This window comes from Vidua chalybeata, chromosome 1 (assembly GCF_026979565.1).
Source record: "Vidua chalybeata isolate OUT-0048 chromosome 1, bVidCha1 merged haplotype, whole genome shotgun sequence".
Taxonomy (NCBI): Eukaryota; Metazoa; Chordata; class Aves; order Passeriformes; family Viduidae; genus Vidua; species Vidua chalybeata.
In genome coordinates, this window is record NC_071530.1 from 100,440,523 (window position 1) to 100,464,830 (window position 24,308).

At 40.1% G+C, this 24,308-nt stretch overlaps 2 protein-coding genes across 7 annotated transcripts; one reads left to right on the plus strand and one right to left on the minus strand.

The window, feature by feature from the left end:
- Positions 1 to 651: 651 nt before the first annotated feature.
- On the minus strand, positions 652 to 7,821 carry PSMG2 (proteasome assembly chaperone 2). 4 transcript variants are annotated; one of them, XM_053950475.1, is made up of 7 exons: positions 7,740 to 7,821; positions 5,936 to 6,107; positions 5,098 to 5,156; positions 4,151 to 4,269; positions 2,665 to 2,838; positions 1,356 to 1,476; positions 652 to 976 (listed from the first exon to the last, which is right to left on the minus strand). In XM_053950475.1, the coding sequence occupies exons 1-7, from the start codon at positions 7,806 to 7,808 to the stop codon at positions 914 to 916; spliced, it is 777 nt and encodes a 258-aa protein (XP_053806450.1). In that variant the 5' UTR covers positions 7,809 to 7,821; the 3' UTR covers positions 652 to 913. The 4 variants fall into 4 exon arrangements, with proteins under 4 accessions (XP_053806450.1, XP_053806442.1, XP_053806432.1 ...); XM_053950467.1 differs by having other exon boundaries at positions 652 to 1,006; XM_053950457.1 differs by having other exon boundaries at positions 652 to 1,012.
- Positions 7,822 to 7,887: 66 nt separating this feature from the next.
- Positions 7,888 to 22,322, plus strand: CEP76 (centrosomal protein 76). 3 transcript variants are annotated; one of them, XM_053950443.1, is made up of 12 exons: positions 7,888 to 8,039; positions 9,360 to 9,515; positions 9,839 to 9,920; positions 10,283 to 10,507; positions 11,019 to 11,204; positions 12,812 to 12,909; positions 14,003 to 14,131; positions 16,566 to 16,757; positions 18,712 to 18,878; positions 19,756 to 20,089; positions 21,299 to 21,516; positions 21,975 to 22,322. In XM_053950443.1, the coding sequence occupies exons 1-12, from the start codon at positions 7,977 to 7,979 to the stop codon at positions 22,111 to 22,113; spliced, it is 1,989 nt and encodes a 662-aa protein (XP_053806418.1). In that variant the 5' UTR covers positions 7,888 to 7,976; the 3' UTR covers positions 22,114 to 22,322. The 3 variants fall into 3 exon arrangements, with proteins under 3 accessions (XP_053806418.1, XP_053806400.1, XP_053806408.1); XM_053950425.1 differs by having other exon boundaries at positions 7,913 to 8,039; positions 11,097 to 11,204; XM_053950433.1 differs by lacking the exon at positions 16,566 to 16,757 and having other exon boundaries at positions 7,913 to 8,039.
- The last annotated feature ends 1,986 nt before the right edge of the window (positions 22,323 to 24,308 follow it).

Genomic DNA, 24,308 nt, shown 5'->3' on the forward strand with positions numbered 1-24,308 from the left:
GGAAAAAAGAGGCTTAGGGGTAACCTAATTGTGGCCTCCCAGTTCCCAGAGGGACCCTAGAAGACAGATGGACTTTTTAAAAGGGCATGTAGTGAAAGGATGAAGGGAAATGGCTTCAAACTAAGAGTAGGTTTAGGTTGGGTATTAGGAAGAAATATTTTACTTTTAGCTTGGTGAGGCACAGGCTAAAGTTGCCCAGAAAAGTCGTAGATGCCTCATCCTTGGAAGTGTTTAAGACCAGGTTGGCTGGGGCTCTAAGCAACCTGGTCTAGTGGAGAGTGTCCCTGCCTACAGCAGTGGGGTTGGAACTAGAGGATCTCTTGGATCAGGATCCCTTCCACCCCACTATAAAGAGTTTACAACTCTTTATAGGCAGAAAAGACAGAACAGGCTGTTACACTGTTTGCAGTCTCCCCTGTTGAAGCTACCACAACAGCACTGAGAAAAGCAGGCAAAACCAGATCACTTCTGACCTTCACTTACCTCACCAGGAAGTCTTGAAAAAAAAGTTAAGATCCACAGTTGATGTGGAAGTGGAGGGTTTTATCTTCCAAGAAATTACATACCTACACATCACTTTCAGTTCTCAGCTGCATTAAAAAGAAGCACCGTAAGCTTGTCCATGGCAGTAACACTTAACCAGGGAAAAAAGTTTCTTAAAAAATATTTTATTAGAAAAAACTTCCAACCAAAGTTACTCAATAAACAACTGTACAAAACATATTTCTTTGGTGAGTTTGTGAAAGTTACCTTAATTTCTTTAGCTACCCACATACACAAAAGGAATTTTTCTTAAATAAAGCATTTATGTAGACACCAAAGCAAGCTGCTGCTCCTTGGCTATTACTGTGTAATCACCACCTCAAGGGATATCTGCGACTGCACACATGACTCACAGCGAGTTCAGAGCTGATCAGAAGAGGGCAGGTGGGAGACCGTTGCCAAAAAGTAGGCGCCAAGAACTCGGTATCTTCCACTGTGAAGAAGGATCTGTGGAATTGTTGCTCTGCAACTAACCCAGAATATTTAAGTATTAAGTAGTAATGATGTAACTGGGTATTAAAACGGTACAAATGTCAGTGTCACGGTGGGTTGCTTTAGAGAAGGGCACTGGAAGAGACAACTCAATCAAACCTTTACACAATTTTTGCCCACACCTGTCAAACAAAAGAACTGGTGTTCAGATTTGTTTTTTCAGGTGAGGAAACTCCCAGTGAGATTTTAATACAAATATGTATTTTATTTGGCATATTCTTGATGACCAAGAGCCAAAATGAACCCATCTGGACTGAAGAAAAATAAAAATAATGGAGATAGAATATGACAGCAAGAACTTTAGATGAAACAGTACTTACTTCACTTTTAATTAGCTGGAGCCATTCATTAAGATAGTTAACAAGAACAAATGCATCAGGGATGTTGTCTCCTTCTGAGCAAAATTTCAGAAGAACTGCCATTTGGATTCCCTCTGAACAGCTGCAACAAAAATGACCATGCATTTATATTTAGTTTTTAGATCTAGAATAATTATATTAATGTTTTAAGAGCAGCAACAATATGCATGTATCTTGTGAAAAACCAAAACCAAAACGGAAAAATGTATGTGTGTGTATATATATATTCTTTTTCCTCCAGATCACATTTTCACACTTCATGCTTTTTGCTTAGTCTTGAATTTGTTCTTTACTTTGCAAGGCACAAATCCTACATCTTGCAAAAGTATTCAGGCCTTTTACATACTTAGTTTGCACTTTTGTGCTGGTGAGGTGCCTATACACATCCTTTGATACAATCTCTCCTTATCTTTCTGTGTGTTTGAAACCAGCAGTTTTGCAGGCTGCATATCACTACTTCACTTGGAATATTCTTATTTTCTATTTAGATATTAAGATGGTTGTTTTTAATTTTTTTACCTCAAATCCTGGCAGTTTTTTTCATTTGCAATTTTATATTGTTTCCATTCTTAAGTCAGTATAAATGTAAGCATGGTATTAGTAACTTTGCTGCTGTTGAATGCAACAGTGTGGTCAGGTGTCAAAAGTAGTAATTAAAAAATAACAGTCAATTTTCCACTGAACACAACCCATCTTTTGCAGAAACACACAGTTGTGCTATAAGTAAGTATTCGTTTCTAAAATTAAAAAACTCCGCTTTCAGCACAACTTCTGATGCACACACCTTTTAACAGAACACCCACATCTCATTTCTTTTTCTAGGCCTGAAATCTTAACTCATTCATAGCGCTCAGAATTGTTTGCAGATCTTTGGGTTTTTTTGTATAACTGACGTTGGAACCATTTGCCTCAGGGAACAGTTTTAGTTAAAAGTAGCACAGGTACAGGAATTCTACTATTTACAAATTGTGACTTGGATAATATCAGATAACAGACTGATTGTGATCATAACTGTAAAGACTTTATTATTTTCCTTTAGCCTATTCCCTTATATTTTTATCTTATTCTAACTTTATGATCCAGGACTCTCTACTTCTCTTCCTCTTAATTATGGGCCTGACCTGAAAGAAATTCTACTCCTGTAAAGCCCTGTTCTATAAACAGAAGGACTTTTCTTTCCCTATAACATAGCAGTTTATAAGATAATTTTACCCAAGTCCTAAAAACAAGACTTCTGAGACCTTTCTGTGCTTATCTTTAGGCAACTCACCTCTCAGTAAACAATAGTTTTGTGATTCCACCTCCAGGTATATGCAGAACTTTGTCTGTATTATTTATTCCAGGATAAGCTGCTACTTTTTCCATTTCTTTCCAGTTTAGCTCCTTCATGCGGCCTCCAACTGCTTTCTCCAGATCAGGTGTGAGCAGGTAGCGCAGTGGTGTCCTAGAAACAAGTCAAGGATGCATTCAGTCTGCCAAGGAAGGACACTGCCCCAGTTATCACTTGTGGCAGACTGAAGATGCCAGCACTGAGGACCTCACTCCTGCAGGGAAGAAATGCTCTGACATTCTCTCCCTCTTCGGATCAAAGTTAGAAAGTAAGTCTGTGGCCTCAAAACTGTACAAACTATTCAACTTTATGCCACAAATAGAATTTAGGTACCCTTTCAGGGGCTCAAATAACTGGCAAGTGCCAAATACATAAGCACCTAAATAGGGAAACTGCTTATGTTTGCTAAAATAATTTACAAATAAAATGTGCTTTTTCTTCCTTCAGATAAGAGGTGATTAATTCAAAACCTGTTAGGGTAAACTTGGACTTCACCATGATACAGTATTTTTAGTAAGCTCACACTACTAATACATTCAGACTTTAGTCAAGTTCAAAGTATTTTCTGAATGCACTACCCTCACTCTTTAGTAAATCTGCTATAAGGGAGTTGTTCTGTGGTGCTGAGGGAGCTGGGAGGGTTTAAATCACAACTTATGAGTTAGACCTCATCAAATAACCATCAGTCCCTCTCATTTCATTCCATGTTAGCTGGCCATCCTGCAGTTGTATGGATCTACTGCTATATCTGAGACATGCATAGATCTAAGCCTCCTTTGAGGCCCTATACATTTATAGAGCCTGAGGATAACAACTGCAGAAATGCTGGTCTTATTTGTAGAAGTACTGATTTTATTTATTTCTCATTAAATCACCAATTAGGATGCCCTCAATCATCAAGAAATGCCTGGTTTTTTTTGGATGGGTAATATCTAATAAAAAAATACTGCAATTGCATCCTTGCAGTTGCCTCCCAACAAGTAACTTCCTATTAAAAAAAAAAAGAATGACAACTTACTGTATCAAAGAAAACCTTTCAAATGTAGAATGATGACAAAGAGGTCAGAAACAAACCAATACTGCTATCAACTATTAAAAATCTAACCCGTGACCTGTATGTCAGCAGTTAATCCCTGACACTGCCTGCAGCCACAGCAAGTTAAAACTGAGGCAATGCAGGCTAAATGCAATTTGCTTACAGCTTTTCATTTGATCAGTACTTCTGACAGTAGTAACCCAGAAAATTCAGTGACTTATGCTGTAATATGTCATTTTTAACAGTATACTAAGCATTTTATGACCAATGCACACATGCAAGCAAAAGCACTTGCCAAAAGTACTCAAGACATGGAAGTAGAGGGAAATATGTCAGTCAAAAAAAAAACCCCAGAAACATCAGTTAGGTCTTTTAAGGACACAAACATACCCCAAAAGTTGCTCATCATCACGCTGGTACGCGTGGCTGCTGGACAGAAGGACAACCCTGGCACATTTGCTGCTCTTCACCCAAGAAAGCAGGGTTTCACAGAATGGCCTGTACTTGTTCTTCATGCAAAGACACAGATAAAAAAGTGAAAAATTTAATGTGTCCTTAACAATACTAGGTGTTACATATAATGTTTAGCAGTGATGTAAATTATTCTTCATGTCCACTTAGTCTTCAGCCCCAGATATATTAGAAAGCAGAGAACTGCCCTGGTTGTTTATTTAAGCAAAACTACATGTAGAATTACAAGAACTATCATTAAGACCATGTCAAGAACAATGGTATGACCTGTTTTGTGTGCCATTAATATCAAAGGAAAAAGCTTTAGAGCAAGATGGGATGGCAGGATCACACAGTATTTTTCCACACTTTGAACTGCTAAAATATTGCACCACAATTTTCTTTTCTGTGATGGCATTCTGCTTATTTTAAATTACAGCCACTGCCCAGTTAATGAGTAATACTAAATTCCTCATTTTTACCAAATGAACGTTGTTTAAATGAATACAGAATACTATGAAATAATTAAATTGGCATAACACAAAAAAGAATAAAGCTATTACAAAGAACACAGAAAAATTATAAATGTAAAGGAAAAAAATAAACAAACCTCAGACCATTTTGTATTTTCATGACTCTTAATAACTAAGGAGATATTTACACTAAAATCTACCAACACAGGTAGGAAAAACAAGCTTGGAAAAACAAAATGCCGAAATTGATGATGCAAAATGCCTCAGCGAATGCAGAAATCAGTAAAACTTTACCAACTGCAGAAGGTGTTACATCATGAAGTAGAAAAATACTTTTGCCAGGCCACTTAGTATTTGCCAGCAGAACTATTCAAACCAAACAGTGAAGTAAAAACAATCGATGAACATACATACCTTTATAAAAGGGGATCTGATTTGCAGAACTACAAGTTTCTTTGAAGGTAAGGAGTACACTACAAGAAGAAATCATTGTCTTATTAAGCAGAAACTGAGAAAGATATCTGGGTTTAAATATATCAAGAATTAGCTCACTTACAAACTTTAGGATAGTAAAGTAAACCTTTCAGCTATCAATTCATATGGGAGAGCTTGACAACATCCACTGTGTTAAAAACACATATTTCTGTGCATTGTACTTTCAGTTGTATTAAATTTAAGGACTGAATTATGAAACATATATGAGGATATGTAATGATTCAGATAATGTATGCATCTTTGCAAAGATTGCCATATTATTCTGAAATTTCTGTGATTTAAGAGGGTGAAAAAAAAAAGAGATACAATGATCAATGTAGGGAAAGAAATTAAGAATTTGTAGGGGGGTGGGAGAAACATTACACAGGGAAAAATGCAGAGGTATGTAGGAAAGAAGAAGAGTGGATAAGTATCCTTCTAAATCAGAAATTCAACTTGTATTCCAATAATTTATTTTAAGTATGTGCACACTTGATATTGCTTTGGATTAACACCACAGAGAGTTTTGGCTGCACTACAGTATGGCTCAAATTAAACATTTCTTACTGGTTCTAAATGTCAAATTGGTTTTCCAAAATAACAACAGGAACAGTTTCCTTTGTGAAGTGTGATTACATTCCTATCTGTAGGTTTCTGCAGCTGTTATTACTGTGCTTAATTTAAGCACATCAGCAAAATTTAACAACAACAAAAAAAGTAAATGTGATGTTCTTGCATCTTAGGCCCCTTGCAAATGCTTTCAGCATTCAATACCCACCTTCAGCATTTATACTCAGCTCCATTGAGTTTTCCTCTGCTGTTGCATATGGGTTATTTCCAACCATTGGCACCAGGCAATCGGTGTAGAAGTAACCAACTTTAGTCATGTCAAGTGTGGAAATCACCAGATCTATTGCCAACTGGCCGACATTCCCCACGGACACTGCTGGCTGAAGTAACAGAACGCACCGAATTACAGTGTGCTTTTATGGATGGCATAAGGTGCTCTTCAAATAGTGGAAGCTTAAAATCTGGTCAAACATGATTTCTAAAAGTGGCCGCTCATCCTCTGGCAAAGGTGACTATTCCCTACCAGAAGAATTGGTAAATACAGGATTTGGTCTGTGTCTGACAAAAAACATCCTGGCCACTTCTGTGAGTAATCCTGTCTCATTGTAAATGGAAAGAACAGCTTGGAAACTTACCTCCTTCCCCACATTTTTGGATTGAGAGTAGGTAAAAGCCACTCAAGCAGCTGATGTGAGACTGGCAAAGCTCATATGATGCCCAAAGGCAGCTCTGGTATTACATATTAAGCCTCTAAATCTCAGACTGACACATAGACAAGAGTAGATTGTTTTACATATTTTTTAAGAATGAAAATTATAAGGATGCCCTTAAATTAATTTCATAGGAATTGCTGTGGGTTATCATCAATCGGGGCAGATACTGACCTAATATGATGGGACGGAAAGAGAAAGTCAAGAGTCTGTGTCCTTCCAAAGAAACTATTACAGGAAGACAACCATAAAACGTTCGGTTGCTTTCCTCTAATTTATAATCAAATCTAAGAATTGCTGCTGCTGCTGCTGCTGCTGCTGCTGCCCACTGGGGAAAGACACGGGATTTGAGGCTGACAGAAGGTGAAAGAGGCCGCGGCAGCACTGAAGCGTCCCCACGTCCCGGCCGGTAGCCAGCTCCCGCCCGCCCGCGGCGAGCAGCTGGGCAGTGATGTGTTTCCTGCTGCTCGTCAGCTGACCGGGGATGACTTCCTGCGCAGCCTGCGCAGTCATGCCGGGCTCCGCAGCCCTGCCTGGGAAGCGATGGGGTTCCCTGCGGCGAACCCAGCAAGGGCAGAAATGACGGCGTTTGCCCCTCCGCAGCCTGCGCTGGAGCTCCCGTCCCACACTGGCATCGTCACCCCGGGCACGCGACCTGACACTGATGTCACACCATGTGTGAAAGCAATAAAAACACTTCCTAAAACAATCCCAACCCGAGATTTAAATGTAGCAGAATGATTTTTTTTTTTTTTTTTTAACACTGGGAACATTTATATAGCGCATCTAAATGAAAAAAATCCCAAGCTTTTATTATTGCAGTGACAACCCACGGGTGCTGCAAACACAGGAAATATGGGCGCATTAATTTTTAGAGCAACAGCATGTAGCTATAGCTCCGAAATAGCATATAGCTACTGCTCTAAATTAAAATGGAGCTGTTGCAGCTCGGCACGGATCGTCTTAACAGGGGCAAACCCGGGGTTCTGAGGAGGGAGAAGTTGACAGAAACGGAGAAGACCGCGCTAAGCTCTGCTGCAGACAGAGCCCTCCAAACCCTCTTTTCCCCGGCCGAACACCCCACAGGTTCCACACACACCGCCTGCCCTGAGCCTTCTCCGCTTATCCCGCAGCCAAGTACCCAGGGACAACCCTCGGGCAGGGCAGGGCAGGGAGAGACACCAGAACCCCCCATGTCCCGTCCCACAGGACCGGAGCGGAGCCCTCAGCACAGGGACCGCGGGCAGCGACGCCTCAAACCCACCGAAGGCGGGGGAAAGGGGAAGCAGGAGCGTGACTCACCATGAGCAGAGTGAAGCCTTGAAAGTCGGGGGCGGCGGAGCCCCCGCCGCGGTCGCACGGAATGAACATGCCGGCCGAGAAGGGAGGAGAACGCAGGCAGAGAAGGAAGGAAGGAAAGGAGGGAGGGAAGGAAGCGGGGCGCGGACGCCGCACCCACGTGCTGCCGCCAGGGAGCGGTGGCGGCGCTGCCCGCGCAGGCTGCGAGGCGGTTGGGGCTCGCTCCCTGGCGGCTCCGCCATGTCGCTGCCGCCGGAGAAAGCCTCGGAGCTGAAGCAGATCATCCACCAGCAGCTGCTCAAGGTGGGACCGGCGCCGGAGAGACTTCCCCTGGCCCTCAGGGAGCTGTGCTGACCTCCGTGCCGGCGTCACCCGGCCGCGGGTGGCGGCAGCGCCCGCTGAGGCGGTGGCGGGGCGTGCCCGCTCCGGCGCCCCGCTTTGTTTTCCCAAGTTGGGTCGCTGCAGGTGGTTTCCAGGCGCCGCTTGGTCGCTTTCTTGTTGCTTTTTGAGCGAGGGTCTTGAACTGGCCGGGAAATTAAGTAAGGAGGCTGTAACTCCTATATCGCTTGATAGTGCAGTGGTGGATATTCCTGCCTGTCACGCAGGAGAAAGGGGTTCTTGGAGTGAGTCCGGAGGAGGCCATCAAGATGATTAGAGGGAGGCAGCGCCTCTGCTTCGAGGAAAGGCTGCGAGAACTGGGATTGCGCAGCTTGGAGAAGAGAAGGTTCAGTGGAGACTTCATAGCAGCCTTCCAGTACCTGAAGGGAGCGGGCAAGAAAGGAGACAGACTTTTTACCGGAGCGTGTAGTGACAGGACAAGGGGAGATGGATTCAAATTGAAAGACAGCAGGTTTAGATTAGATATTAGGAAGAATTTTTCACTGTGATGGATGCTAAGGGACTGGAACAGGTTGCCCAGACAAGTAGTGGATGCTCCATCCCTGGAAGTGTTCAAGGCCAGGCTGGGTGGGGTTCTGAGTGACCGGATCTAGTGGAAGGTGTCCCTGCCCATGGCTGGGGTTTTGGAATGAGATGATCTTTAAGGTGTTTTCCAACAAGGTCGTTTTGTGATTCTGTTTCAGGTCCTGGTGACTGTGTCCTTAACATCCTTCCAGTGTGAGAGTCAGCTCTATAAATCCATCTGCTTTCACAGCTCAGATGATGGGCAGACATTTTCAGACTTTCCTTTGAGCATAAGGACAGCTTGCAAGGGAGATCTACTACTTTTGTGCCTTACCTATATAAAAGCATATTTTTCCCCTTAAAAATAAGGAAGTATTATATTAAGCTTGAATTTTGAGGGAGATGAGAAATTGGAACAGTGACCATTTTGTAATTGATGGATTTGCCGACCTTTTTGTAAGGAGGGAAGTTCAAGATGAGTTGCTGTCAAAGAGCAGTGAAAACACCTAGGTTTTGTATGCTTGTAATTTTTTTTACTGGGAGAGTTGCTTTTGTAAGATAGTGGCTCATTTGATTAGTTCTGCAAGGATCAATATTCTGATATAGTTATTTCTGTGTTCTTAGGAAAACACCATTAACCTTACAGACTTAAATTGGTAAGTTGTACCTGCTGCCATACAGAGGGCTGGTGTTTATAACACCTAATTAATTTTCTTTCAGATGGATGTCCATGGGAGGATACGAGAAGTTCTTGCTGAGACTATACGGGAAGAGCTGGCACCTGAGCATCAGCAGTTGTCCACAGAAGATCTGATAAGAGCCCTAAGACAGCGGGGAATCATTGATGATGTTATGAAGGAAATTAAATTTGTAACTGTAAGTAGCTTTTTAAGAGGGGAAGTATTTCTGCTTTTTCCTCTTACTGATGTGGTGTTTTGACAAAGTGAAACTGTGCTGCTTCTGGAGGTTTGCAAGGACCTTACTGATCTAAGACATTATAGGAGCAGAGAAGATTAATGCATATGCTGAAATCGGTTTGGTGATAATACTGCACTGAAAATATTTGTTTAGTTTTAGCAGGGAGCATACCTAAGGAATGTCATTCAGATGAAATGGAGGATCCTTTAATTTTTAGAAGACTCTGGTAAGAGCACTGTTGCATCCCTTGAGTCCTTAAAAAGTCTTAATTGTAATTCCAGGATGTGAATGAAACTGAGAGGACTTCGGCTCCAAAACCATCAACACATTTTGTTGACAGAGACCCACCAGTTTTGAAAAAAAGTATGTTTCTTGTTTATTTAAATGTTTGGATCATAGTTTTGAAACAAATTTGAAGTCTATGATTTTTGCACTCTGAATTAGTAATCCAGTATGAACTGGCATAAAGGTGGATGTTTCCTCTGCTTATCCACAGGGAGTAAACTCATATAAGCAGTAGCAGTCAGTGTTGCATTAAGTATGATTTATTATTATTTAATTTACTTTACACTAAGATAACTTCCATATATTTTAAAATCACTTTCTCCTAAGCACATTTCAAAGAAGTTTATTTTTTTGCTAGTCTCCTGTTAGCTGATATTTAACAAATTAGGCTTTCTAAGATCTGTTTGTAGTCTCTTCATTTTTATTGCTACACTTTACAGCTAACATTGACCCAACACGGAGGTATCTTTACCTTCAGGTTTTGGGTGGAAAAGCTTTTCTGGAACATCTTCAGGAACCAGAGCCTCTGCCTGGCCAGATCTGTTCTACCTTCACTCTGTGTTTACATTTTCGAAACCAGCGCTTCCGTTCCAAACCTGTACCCTGTGCCTGTGAGCCAGATTTTCAGGATGGTTTTCTACTTGAAATACACAAGGATAGCCTAGGTAAGGAATATTGTGGGTTTAAAGCTGATGCTGTTGGGATTTTTTCTGACCTGAGAGTTATTGTGAAATATGTTTGATATTATTTAGTGATTTTTTTCCTGTTTTTTGTCATGTTTTCCTGAGAAAACTGATTACTGTATTGGGTTATGCCCCTTGTAAATCTTTGTCTGCTCTTGCTCTTTTCCTTCTTTTTCACTCTAAAATAACTTGAAATTGACCAGCTTTATCAATTTTCAAATGTTAATTCCATTTTTATTTTTTGTGCATCTGAACTAGTTGCATTGCAGTACTCAACTACAAAAATCATTTTATCTTCTCTGTAATCTCTCTGTAGCTCTGTCCTAAAGTGAGTAAGGTTTTAGAGACAGGACCATTGCTTACACTTCTGGACTCAAGATCTTTCTTTATATTTACTACAGACATTGCATTTTGTTGCATACTGTTTTAAAATTCTGAGGAGAACTTGGGATGATAATATTCTTGCTGTTTTATTTTGGTTTAATAATGGCAGGTGAAGGAAGCAAGATGGTGGATGCAACCACTATGTTATCTATATGTGACCCAGTGCATATGGTTCTGATCAAAACAGACACGTCTGGTGAGACCACACTGGTAGCATCCTATTTCTTGGAGTGGAGGTCTATCTTGGCTGCAGAGAATGGCATAACTAATGTTGCTGTGGAACTCCTGGGTGTAGGTAAGGATGAAAAATGAGCATGTTATGATGACTTAAAATATTGGGTACTGAGCTTGCTTACAAGCTTAAGCAGTATTTTTGATCTAGTTCATTTTTTTTTCTTCAATTCAGAGGTAACTGTAAAATATTCCTTAGAAAATGCCTAGAAGACTTAATGGTCAGATTTTTCTGTTACCAAGCTGCTAAAAATGAGTATTCCAGGTCCCATGTAAAAATGGTCCTCGTGTCTGGGAATTCCCACTATTGATTATCTGCAAAATCTGGTTATCAGAATCAAACCAAGCAACCAAAAATCCAGTAGTTTATCTCCAGGAATATATCTGGTCAGTGCACTGGGGAGTAAAATCCACCTTGTGTGCCCTTCATAGCAAACTAACAATTCCTGGAGAAAGGGATCTCTGCTTTGCTCCCATTTATCCCAGTAGCTGGAAGTGTTTTCTGAACGGCTTGGTTTAGGTGCTTAGCAGTTAGTACACGTGTGTATTTTTGTGTGTCACTTGTCCCCAGTCCTCTTCTCAGGACTTCCAACCCAAGTTTTTAGGATATGATTTAGTGAATAAAGACTAGGGTGGTGAGGCACTGGAACAAGCTGCCCAGAGAAGCTGTGGATGTCACATCCTGAGAAGTGTTCAAGGTCAGGTTGGATGGAAGTCTGAGCAACGTGATTTTGTGGAAGGTGTCCCTGCCCATGGCAGGGGGATTGGAAATAGGTGATCTCTAAGATCCCATCCAACCCAGGCCATTCTGATTTTAATATTCTGTAATGACTTGGAAATGCATAACAAAGAAGTTAGGTTTAATTCTCAGATGGGTTATGGAGCAAGTTAAATTTAATTCTCATTAGCTTTTTTCCAAGTAATAAAGTATCAATCCAGTGCTTTTTCTCCTCTTCAAAATCCTGTTATTGTACAAAATGCATCAAGAACATCAAAGGATGTTGCCTTCTCAGATGAACAGATAAACTATTATCTGAGGTTTTGATTGCTTGTATTGCTTATGAACCCATCTGTAATCTGTTTTGTAATGCTTATTGTTGTTTATGTGATTTAAAATTTTCATCATTAGGCAACAGCATTAAGTGCAGGGGGGTTGTTGTTCGTTTGTTTGTTGTTTTGGGGAGTTTTTTCTAAGTTGATAAATCTCTTTATATGCAGCCAGAGTCCTTCATAATGAACTGTGTCCTGGGGGAAGATGTGCTTCACTTATTTCTACCTATTTAAATTTAAGCTACTTGAGTAATCAGTAGAAATAGGCACATTTACAGTGTGTGATTCTCTGACTTGATTTTAGATGCCTATTCTGAACATTTCTAGAATACCATTCTAGAATTCATCTCATATGTCCCAGTACTGGCTGCAAATAAGGCCTTGGATAATTTTCTTGGATGTTCACACCTGTGCTTTTGTATATTATGCTTTCTTATAGCCTCATTTGAGTTTGAAATTTCAATAAAAATTCCTACTTTGCCTATGTTGAAAGAAGTTTAGTTACTTTTTGTGCTTATATAAGGCTAACATACATATTTTAATGGTTTGCCCCTGCCTGGCTGAAATAGTCTAAGCAAAATGAATATGAGAGAACTGATGAAAATTTATTTTCTTTCAAAGGTACAGAATCAAAGGTTTCTGTTGGTGTTTTAAGCATTAGACTGGAAATGTATCCACAGCTTAATAAGACACTTTCTTCAGAAATAACTACTACTCAAGTAAGTAATTCTGGGGAGGGCTAACTTATTATTTTGTTGGTGGTGGGGAAAGCTCAGTATAGAATTGTAGATGTTGAGGACTGTGGAGTTTTTGAATGTTTAATAATACTTTTTTTTCTATTGAATTTAAATATAATTACCTTTTCTAAACTATTTTGTCTACACTGGACATTACTCAAAATATTACTGTCATAGATTTTTCTAATTACTTGTATCAAAACCTCTGAAGAAAAAAAGGAGGATGCAATATATCTAATTTTCTTCAAGTAGTATATTTGCTTTCTTGCTCTTTCCCATGTGAAACAGTAAATTCAAGTTAGCTATTCTGCTTGGAAAGCCAGTAAATGTTGGCCTGAAGGTTTATGAAGATACTTTTCTGCACATTAAAATCCAAGCAGTCCTTCTGTGCAGAAATGCATTACTTAAAATGAACAGTACTTCAGTCAAGCCTGATATATGAACCTACAAACAAGAAATACAGCTTGAAGTTTTTCTTAATTGGATTTCTATTTAATTCACATGGCACACTTAAAATGTTAAGCTTTATTTTACGTATGACAGGATGTGGTGTTAATGTACTTACTGGCTCTGATGCCTTGAAAGGCTGCCTGGAACAAAGGCTAGACAGTGTTAAAGGAATAAAGTAGGTATTTATTAAAAGGCCTTCAAAGGTTACACCTTGGGCAGTACAAGAGCCCAGCCATGGTTACACCCAGGATGGATACCGGGTCACGAGTTCTCACACTTTTGTAAGCTTTGGTCCATTTACATGTTGGGGTCAATTGTCCAGTTACAGCTTCACGTGATGAAGTCCCATCTTCTCGGATTGCTTTCCTCAGTTCGCTGCTGTTTATACTTTTTGGGCCTGAAGTTGCAATGATAACCTTGGCTCTCAGGCTGGAAAAGGATTTTTTTGTCCAACTAAACTGTGAAGAGAACTTGCTAACGCTTTATATGAAGTTCAGCATTATATACTAATGCAGTAGAGAATCTGGAAAATATGAAAGCTAAAACTTAAGGCATCATTCATGGGTTTTTTTCTCCTGTTTGGAATTAGTACGTGTAGGATTGGTTTTGTTTTTCCTACTTACAGTTCACTTTGGAACGTCAGAAAACAGCAGAAAAAGAACGTTTATTTCTTGTGTATGCTAAGCAGTGGTGGAGAGAATACCTGCAGATCAGGCCTACCCACAATGCAAGGCTGGTAAAGATCTTTGCACAGGTTCGTAAATTTTACAAACAGACCAGTCCTTTCTTTAAATTATCTTTTTATTTTATTTTGAATTTTATGTGTATGTGGAATCTCTATAGATTTATGATGTGGTTATGTTCAGGTCAGGGCTAAATGTGGTGTATCATGCAAAAAAATTAAATTTGTAAGGACCGAACTTCTGTTTATCTATTGAAGCTTAAGAGAACGATGCAGACAGGAGGATTGCTGTGACTACCTCTGATGTACCAAGTGAAAAAGCCTGCTCAGTCTTGTCCTTGAATACTCACAAATGGCAGAGGCTTAGATGATCTGTACAAACTATTTCAGATAAGTTTTGTACCAGATAAAACAGTTGCAAAAAATTGATTTCCTGTATTAGAACAGATCCTCAAAATATTTGAACTCTGTGTTGTCTGCAATGCAATCTCTCTGGTTTATGTCACACGACGACTACAGTCAAAATTGCTTGAGTCTGATAAATTACTTTATCAGTTACTCCTCAGTAACTGTTCCTCAGTAAAAGGAATGGTATGATCCTTGCACTTTTCACGCTATGAATTTACCTTGCATAGTAGCAATTTTCCTACCACAGTAACTTCTTATCTCAAAGCAGTGGCCTGAAGCGATCTGTGCCTCCTCTTTGGTGAGGCAACAGCGTCCCTTCTGGCTGTGCCCTGAGTGCGGCAGGAGTGACAGCAACTTCCAAATCCCAGCCAGCAGCTGAGCCCCGTCAATCTTTCACTCCTCATCAGCGGGATGGGGGCAAGAATAAAAACTGCAAAAGCGAGGAAAAGTTCATGGGTTGTCATAAAGGTGGTTTAATAACAGAAAGCAAGCAAGCAAGGAAGGGAGGAAGGGAAAGCAGTGATGCAAAGACAGTAATTTCCCTCCTCCCAGAGCAGACAGATGCCCTGATAGTCACCAAGCAGGGGCAAGTTTAGAAGAAGTCTGTTCCCCACCTTCACTGTTTTTATTGCTGAGCATAACACTATATGGCATAGAATATCTCTTTGGTCAGATCAGGTCAGCTTTCCTGGCTGTGTCCTCTTCCAGCTTTTTGTCAACCCTGAACCTGCACCTGTGTGGTGGCAGAATGATCCTATACAAGCCCTGCTCAGCAGCAGCTAAAACACTGGTGTGTTCACAGCGCTGTTTTGGTCACAAATCTAAAACACAGCACTATGAGGGCTGCTGTGGAGAAAACAAACACCCTTCCAAATAGACCCAATACAAAGGCTTAAGGGTTTCAGTGCAGGGTATAAAGAGAAACAAGTCTATAATTAAATAGGATAGGAACTTGGACCCTGCTAGATTAGTACCTATACAGAGCTTATCTTGCGTTTCCCATTGGCCATAGCAAATCTTAGTAAAACTTTCTGGGAACAGACATGAGTTTATTAGATTAGTTTGATAATTTAGTTACCATGAAGTTTCAGATGAGTAATGCAGAAACAGGCATTATATATATGAGACAAAATTTAAAAATAAATCCTGCCTGTGGGTTTTTTTAAAATTGCTTTTCAGCTGTGAAATAGTTTTCAACAGGATTCCAGTCAGCCTCAAATAAATGCTGCTTTTTTTCCACCAGCTTGCTGGAAAAGCATGATAAAACCTTAATGAGGACAATATGTGACTACAGTAAAAATATGAGACCATAATCTCCTGAAGCTGCAGAGATTCAAAAGGCTTTGATCCCTTTTAAAATATATATGAGCATAAAAGTACCAATTTAGCCCAGTGAGGAGCAGAAGATCTCTATGTTCCTTGAAATAGTTTTAATAGATGATAATCATAGTATTTGCCTGCAGCATGTAAGAAAACAGATTTTTAAAAGTCATCTTGTTTTTTCATTTTTGCAAGAACTTAGAAATTCTTAGTATTATTGCTTAGTTTAGATCTAGTTACTAGATCTAGTTGCTTAATAGATGTAGTTACTTCATTCTGAGCAATTTTTATTGTTTGCTGTTACAAAAAGAGGTATTCAAATTTAGAAGCAAATAGACACCTTTTAAACTCTAGAATCAGTTACTGAATGTTTAATGTTTTTTGGGGAGGATTTTTTTTGGGGTCGTTGTGGAATTTGGGGTGTGAGATTTGTTCTGGCTTCTTTTAATACTTGATGATAATGTGGAAATTGATAGTAGGTAGAGCATAAACAGTTCCTCACCCATGTGAGAAAATTAATTGCAGCCTGTGCTGTTCCTGGTGTTCAGATATTTGGTCCAGAATGCCCTGTGAGTGACAGACCGAAATCTGTGATGTCTCTAAATTGGTGATCTTAATGGTTTTGTGTCCTAATCCTGAGGGTATTTTCATGTCTTACTGGTTCTGAGTGATACTTATTCCAGGGAGGATACATCCCAGAGGAAAAAAAAGTCTAAGCTAAGATTAACATTTTGCGACGCTTGCGCGGCTGGCAAATAACCACGTTTGTGGTGTTCAGGATGAAAACGGGGTGAACCGGCCGGTGTGTTCCTACGTGCGACCTCTGCGGGCCGGGCGGCTGCTGGACACGCCCAGGCAGGCAGCGCGCTTCGTCAGCGTCCTGGGCTACGAGCGAGCGCCGGTCATCGGCGGCGGCGGCGGCAAGCAGGAGCAGTGGTGCACCCTCCTCGCCTTCTTGTGCAGGAACAAGGTGCGTGACAGTGCCCCTTGCGTGCCACTGCGGGCTAGGTGGCCTGCTCTAACCCAAGTCAGGAATTTAAAACAGGCTGCAAATAACACGCGTTAAAATCAGATCTGGAAGGTTCAGTTGCAGTCGTGCTTGAGGTGGTTTTAAAGAGAAACAGGTGCTAAATAATAGGCAAGAAGGCTTTGGGGCAGACTTCCTTTACTACTGTACTTGGGGTCCATTTGTCAATGCGTATCTTTGACACTGAAATTGCTTCTCTTCTGTTGCATTTCTAAGAGCACTTATTGTCATCCAATGAATCCTTGCTACTGTGCAGGACACTAGTTAAAATTCTGGACTAATCCAGGAAGAGTAGAAAAAGTCTCTTTAGTCTCTTGTCTCTTCTGCTGATTTGATGGGGGGTTTTTTGTTGGCTTTTGTTTTGTTTTGGGGTTGTGGGGTTTTTTTCAATAGATGGGCTGAAATACACTGATGGTTTTTATGTTCCATTTTTGCAAGATAGGAATTTTCCACTAGAAGTTTCAGCTTAGTTCTTGGTGGTCTGACATTAGTATCATATGACTGTAATAAGCAAAACAAATTGTAACTGGTTCTGGTTTATAGCTCTTCTGTTCTATGAGCAGAAGTAACAGTAATCACTTCTGATACCTTTTTGGAGTGGTCAGTGCTGTTCATTGCCATGGAGATACTTCTCTGCCTTCAAAAACAAGGTCACTGGTGTGTTTGCATTTAAAAGATGTGTTCAGGGCAGCAGGAGCTGTATCCCAGATTTTAGATCTGCCTCCAAGACCACGTAGAACAGGCATTGGCTGTTGTCTCTGAATATCAGATGATGCCTAGATGCTGCATAAAGGCAGCTCTGGCTGCCCACTGGCTTTCAGATGGAGATGGCAATAGGGACTTTGAGGACCACTGTGTTTGGAGGCGCAGAGAAAGGTGTTCTTTCAAGGCAGAAATTAAAAGCTGTATGGAAAATAACAGAATTTAGCCCCCGAGACACCAGCTGGATCATTATTTTTCTTGTGGAAAGTGGTATAGTATTATTTAAATAACACAGGTTCACTACAAACTTATTTAAACCTACCTTTCTGTATATTTCCCTTTTATGCTGTGGTAGGGCAAGATTGTGTTGTTTTGATACATCCAAGAACTCTGAATTTTACATTTTCAAGGTTCTGAATAGTTATTTGTCTAAAGAGCCTTACTGTTCTGCTTCTGAATGCTGTACTTTGTGTTATGAAGCCTTCATTGTTTGAGCAATTTTTGTTCTTACTTTACAGCTAACATTTGTAAAGAACTCAAGAGACAAAGTTGCATTTGGAAATTGTTTTCTCTGAATTATCAGTGGTAGTAATGTGTTTATGAGATAAATGTTTTTCTGACTGAAGGAAAAAAACAGCTGCACATGATTCCCAGCTGTTTTACAGTTAGATCTGTGGGGGACCTTGTTTTATCTTTGTCTAGTTACTGAAGATTGACAGCACATTCAAGAAAGTGAAATAGCAGTAGAATTACATTTTATTAAGTGAAAAAATTCCTGACTATATGAAAATACTGTGTGATTTGTAGTCTTGCCTCAGGTGTTTGCCTTATATATATTTTTACATTTAATTAGAACATTGTTTTTGCTGTCATGGTCAATAGATTCTGGTTTTGGGTTTCTTGAAGGTTCCTCTATAATCATAAGAATTGTTTCCCAATGTTAATCATATACTATACTTCAACAAACAATATCAACAGTCTATCATTAGAACATGCAGTTTTAACTCATTTATTCTGTTACAGAAAACTAAAACTTTAGTTTTAGTTTAAATGGTAAAATCCTGACTTTTGGTACATGCTTTAGATAAATAGGAGAGTAACATAACTTGTTAAATGGTGGTTTAAGAAATAGCACTGTTTTCTTTCTTTAGGGTTTTATTATTATTAATAATATATATTAATATTTACTGTCTAGGGTGACTGTGAAGACCATGCTAATCTTCTGTGCAGTCTACTTCTTGGGTTTGGATTGGAAGCCTTTGTGTGTGTTGGAACAAAAGCAAAAGGAGTCCCCCATACTTGGGTAATGACTTGTGGATCTGATGGAACAATTACTTTTTGGGAGAGCTTAACAGGACATAGGTGAGTAAAAAGAATATAAGAAAACAGAACAGTGTATCTTGAGGTTTGTGTAGGATATTTCTGCTCTTGTGGTTTTTTTTTTTAATCTTCATATCCTGTCATATAATCCAGGTGATGTTTGTCTTTGACTCTTTTTTCCATCTACTGCTTTTGATTGGCAATTAACTGATTCAGTGTGAGGAGAAGTATTTAATCAGTTTGTAATACATCAGTGTCTTTAATACTGTATGGTAATTGTCTTGTGTCTTATGGCAGCTGATTGCCATCAATGTTACTACTGGTATCATTTGTAAAGGAGATGAAATCTGACATGATTGTTTAGGAAGCCGTATTTTTTGCTCGATTTCATCAGTGAAATCAGTGTTGCATTACTTTTTTTCCCCCTGAAGAAATATCTCTAAATTCTCTTGAGATTTTCTCTTGGCTTGAGTCATTTGAGAAGGGCACATGTAGTTGTTTGGTGTACTAAAGCTTCTGGAACATGTTCTTTCTGGTGTTCAAAACAAGCAATTCTCTTTTGCCACTGTTTGTGTATCCTGTGATTAGCATTTGCAAGTGGATTTCTCTAAAGGTGATCAGTAGCAGGGAAACTGTATGAGCATGTTCTTATAGTTGCAAAATTTAACTGCTTCATTAAACAGCTTATTTTTCTAGATTTAAAGACTAAAAATGATGTATTATTTGATTGTATATTATGCTTCCAAAGCGTGTACAATTACATTTCTGTAAACAAATTAATGCCATTTTGGGGGGAAAAGTTGATGACAAACTTGGCTTGTATTTTTAAAGGAAAAATGGCTATATCTGTCCCATCTAATTATTTTTACCTTGCCTTGAAAGAAGTTGTATTAATAAAAAATTGAATCTTTTTGGCTAGGTATATCCACAGACCTATCGACCCTGATGACCCTCCCCTAGCTGAACAACCCAAGCCTCTGTATCCATATCGCACAATAGGTTGTATCTTCAACCATGAAAAGTTCTTCGGAAATTGTCAGCCCTCTGATGCTGTGGAGGTGTGTGTGTTTGACCTGCATGATGAATCCAAATGGAAACCCATGAGTGGAGAAGCAATAAAATCTGTATGTGCTCCTGGAGCAACGTCTTCAGTTCCCCCTTCTCCTCCTCTGTGTGCTTCTACAATAGACGCTGCTGTAGCAAGCAACGAGATAGAAGTGCAGCTGAGGATACTGGTCTCTGAACACAGAAAGGTGAGAAGGATTGGCAGTGATATGTCATGGTAATAGAAGTTCTTGTGTTAATTGTATACTTGGTTTAGATAGCAATTTGTTAGTTTGCAATGTGTTTTCCATCAGCTTTTGCAGAAATGTGATATGGGAAAGGTGAAACAATTATAAAAAATGTTTGGGAAGACTGTAATGAGTTGTTTTAGACTATTATTTGCAGTGGTGGTCCTCAGCCTCATATGTGGGCTTTTCCCCCCACCCTGCCTTTGCCCCTCATTCTAGGCCTGTGACTTTCAGGTTACTGGCACCTGCAGACCACCCATGAGGGGTCTCTAAAAGCACCAGGAAGATGAAATCTGGATGTTAGTGGGCTTTGCCAATCCAGCACAAATGTTTCTGGGTCCTAGATAAAAGCAGGCTTTCAGCTTTCATGATCTTACTCTGACTGCTTTACAAAATCAGAGAAATTTTTAGAAGTTAGTTTTGTCCTTTACCAGGATTTTTACAAGGCGTAATGTGCCAGAAATTATACTTCCTCTGCTGGACATGAAGACAATGGTATTTTAAGTCCCTGTTAGCTTATGTCTGTTTTTAATGAGGTCTTTTGATTTATTCTGTTTTATCTCCCCACACAATGCTCAGCCTTTAAGGTGGCAAATTAATTCTCAGAGTATGAGTCTCATGCAGTGTTGAATACATACACAGAAGATTTTTCTCCTTTGCATTTGGGATGCTGGGAGGAAGGTTCATGTACATGGTGGGAAGACAGATGGTAGAAAGAAGGTGCCTTTGTGTTTTGAGGAGCTGTTGTGCATCGTTTTTTCAGAAAGGGTTTTCCATGAGACATTTGAAAAAATGTCAGGTGAATCTTAGTTGATCTTTTCCCTATTTTTGCTGTGTATTTATGCATATCTTCTTATATTTTGTGCAGAGATGCTGTAGCTGAAACATCTGGTTTCAACTCTGATGGCCTTATGTTTTAGTCTAATAGTTTAACCTCATTCCTTGGTAAATGTTTGATACTTGTGGTGTCACTTGCTTCTGGTGATGGTGTTTGCTGCTCCCAGTTGGTGTATGAGTCAATACATGAATCTCACTGCTTTGTAAGTGCACTGCCATTAACTGCCAATATAAAGATTCTTGCATTTATTTGAATCTGTACAGTAGGTGAGTTTAGGCATATCCTGATGTACCTTCTGCACAGCTGTCATCTTTCTGTGACTTGCCTCCCAGGATCTTGGCCTTTCGACTGTTTGGGATGACCAACTCTCCTATCTGTTGTCACCAGCATTAGCAGCCTATGAACTTGAACGCACAACAGGTCTTTCTGCAGGAAATGAAGAGTTTCAGGATGCTGTAAGGAGAGCAGTACCCGATGGTCACACCTTCAAAGGGTTTCCCATCCATTTTGTGCACAGAAATGCCAGGAGAGCATTTGCCACGTGTCTTCGGTAAGTCTTAAGTGTAAAGATGCAGGTATATGTTAAAACGAAATAGTAATCCTTAATTGCAACTCATTTTTTTAAATAATGAATTTTAAAGAAAATTAATTTCCTTAGGTTAGAACTGGAGGAGGAGTGGTGTGGTGTGTGTAATGGATCATGAGGTACAGAGCTTTTAGGTTACATTGGTGATTCAGTGGTGATAGACTTCTTGTGTATTAAATTGAAGAACGAGGAGTTAATTTCATTTCTCTGTATTTGTTAAAAATGATCAGTGGTTGTGTCGTTTTCCTCCAAGGCAACAGCCCTTGCACTATAGAGCAATGTTAGTATTTGTAATGACAGACTCATGATATTTGTTTTTACTTAAATGCTAGTCACACTTAAAAAAATTGCACTATGTAATTAAAAGCTTAAACAATATCTTAGGATTGTCTGTTACTCCTGTGTTTCTTTTTGTCATATAGGTCTCCTTTTTGTGAAGAAATAATCTGTTGTAGGGGAGACCAAGTGCGACTTGCAGTTCGTGTAAGAGTGTTTGCATACCCTGAATCTGCGTGTGCTGTTTGGATCATGTTTGCTTGTAAATACCGCTCTGTCCTTTGAAAAAAATCCCAAATTTTTCATACCTTTTTAGCCCTGCAAAATAATGTATGTGGGTGTAAAATGATTCAATTAAAAACGAATATAGTATTTTATATAAATGCCACTGATTTTGAACACCATATGTATGTGTATTGAAGGGGATTGTGTACACAGTAATGATTGTATTTATAAAGAGAACTTATTCTTTGTAATAAAAGTTACTTTTTATATTTATAGAAGTGTGAGTCAAGTTACTAAAATGTGTCAAAAAGTATCTTCTGAATCAGTTTAAGAGTTTGTTTAGGTCTGCTTTACCTCTGCAGGGTAAGAGACTCTTTTCTACCTCACCTTTCCCTGTAGTGTACAGGGTGTACTTTGTGAGTGACTGAGATCCAGAAGTACTGGTATTTAGGCATGTGTCCTTCAGACAACAAAATTTATTTCTGCCTCTTGTGGATCTAACAGTAACTTCTACATTCAGCTTCTGAGAAGAGTTGGATAAAGGTAAACTTGTTAATCTGTGAATTTATATATGGATAAGTAATATATGGATTAATTTCAAAAATACAAATTAAGACTTGAATACCTGAAGATGTGAATAGCTATAATGTGTTAGATAAAGTAGTTAAACCTGATGCCTTTTGCCTCTTGTTACCTTAAGAAGTTTCTGGGGTAGAAGTTGTAGCCAGGCCATTTTGCTTGACAGCCATTCATGATTTTGTCTAATTCTGATGCTCAGACCTGTACTTAATTAGCCATCTGTGATTTTTGTCTGTCTTAAAACTGTGGGTGATGATTTTGCTGAGTGTCTTTAAATCTTTATGCTTTGCAAAATGGCAAGCTGTTGAGCTTACTGAATTTTCCGTACCATACTTCTCAGGTTTTTCCCCATGTGGAATCCAGGCATCTCTTCTTGCGGCTGGAAAATCTGAAACTGTTTGGTTTCTTCTGTAGAAGCCATTCTGGGTCAGTGATAGCCCATGACCACCTCCTTTGGTTATCCTAAGAAGAAGGAGACAACTCTTTCTGCTGGTACTGGACCAAAAAAATTACCTGATACTAGAGAATCTTACAACACATACAGTAGGAGTGAATGTTGGCATTTGGCATGTACATTTAATCAGCAGTGTGGCAGTGTGGCACCATTTTTATCTTTTTATTTCAAGAGGTGCTAGGTACTTCCTATGGCAGCACTGAGGTTTTTTAAATTTAGGTCTCTTATAGTACACTATGTACTTACTGGCCCTGCTGCTAACTTTACAAGTCTGGTTTTGTGTTATCTTTCTTTTTATATCTGAAAGATCAAAATGCATTCGTTTGCCTGTTATACAGCATATAGGATGTAGATAAAAGCTTCACAAGTACAATTTCTCCCCCGATTTCCTTGTATCTAAATGTAGCCTGAAAGGCTGGATCATATTGCATGGTGAATATCGCCAAATTCAGCAGCATTATTTAAGTACCGCTTGCATCTTGTATGCACCGCTGTATGTTACACAAGAGGAAAGAGGAAAAAAGCAGCGGCGTTCAGAGCAGCTGGAAGTGAAAGGGGAGAGAGGAGCTGGACGTGGAATGTGGAACGGGAAGAGAGGAGCTGCCTGGGTGAAGCCGGTGGCGGGGACCTTGTCCAGGTGCAGTACCGCTCCTGTACGGCAGGCGGCGCTCCCGGCGCTGTCCCTCGCCCGCTCCCGGCTCCCAGTGGATCAGGTGCGAACGGGAGATTTTTAGTTTCCTTTCACATCTGAGAGGTACAACACTAAAGAGAGAAACACCGAGCGTTCGGTGTAAGCTCCAGCTCTTCTGCGTGAAAGTGCTCGTTTGCCTGGGGCGAATCTGGCATGAAGGGCTGTGCCCGTCTGGTGCCCAGGTGTGTTCAGCGGCAGGGACGTCAGTTCCCAGCGTCTTGGAAGACGATTCCCTTGTTGTTCCCTTTCCCGACTGGGCTGGTTTAACTCTGGCAGCCTCTCTATGTACCCTGGACGCTTCCAGCCTTGCTGCTGCCGAGGATGGAGCTTTCTCGGAGGAAGTGTTTGCTTTGGGAGGGCAGACCCTGTAATTCAAAGGCACTCGCCCTCCCGCCATGAAAGCGGGGCCCTGCTAATGTGTTTCGCTGTACCCGTGATGGCGCGGGTTGGTGTCAAGTGTTTAACACTTGGGGGTGCGGGGAGTGTCATCCCACGTCCCGCCGGCAGTTGCTTGTTTCTGGGGGTGGTGGT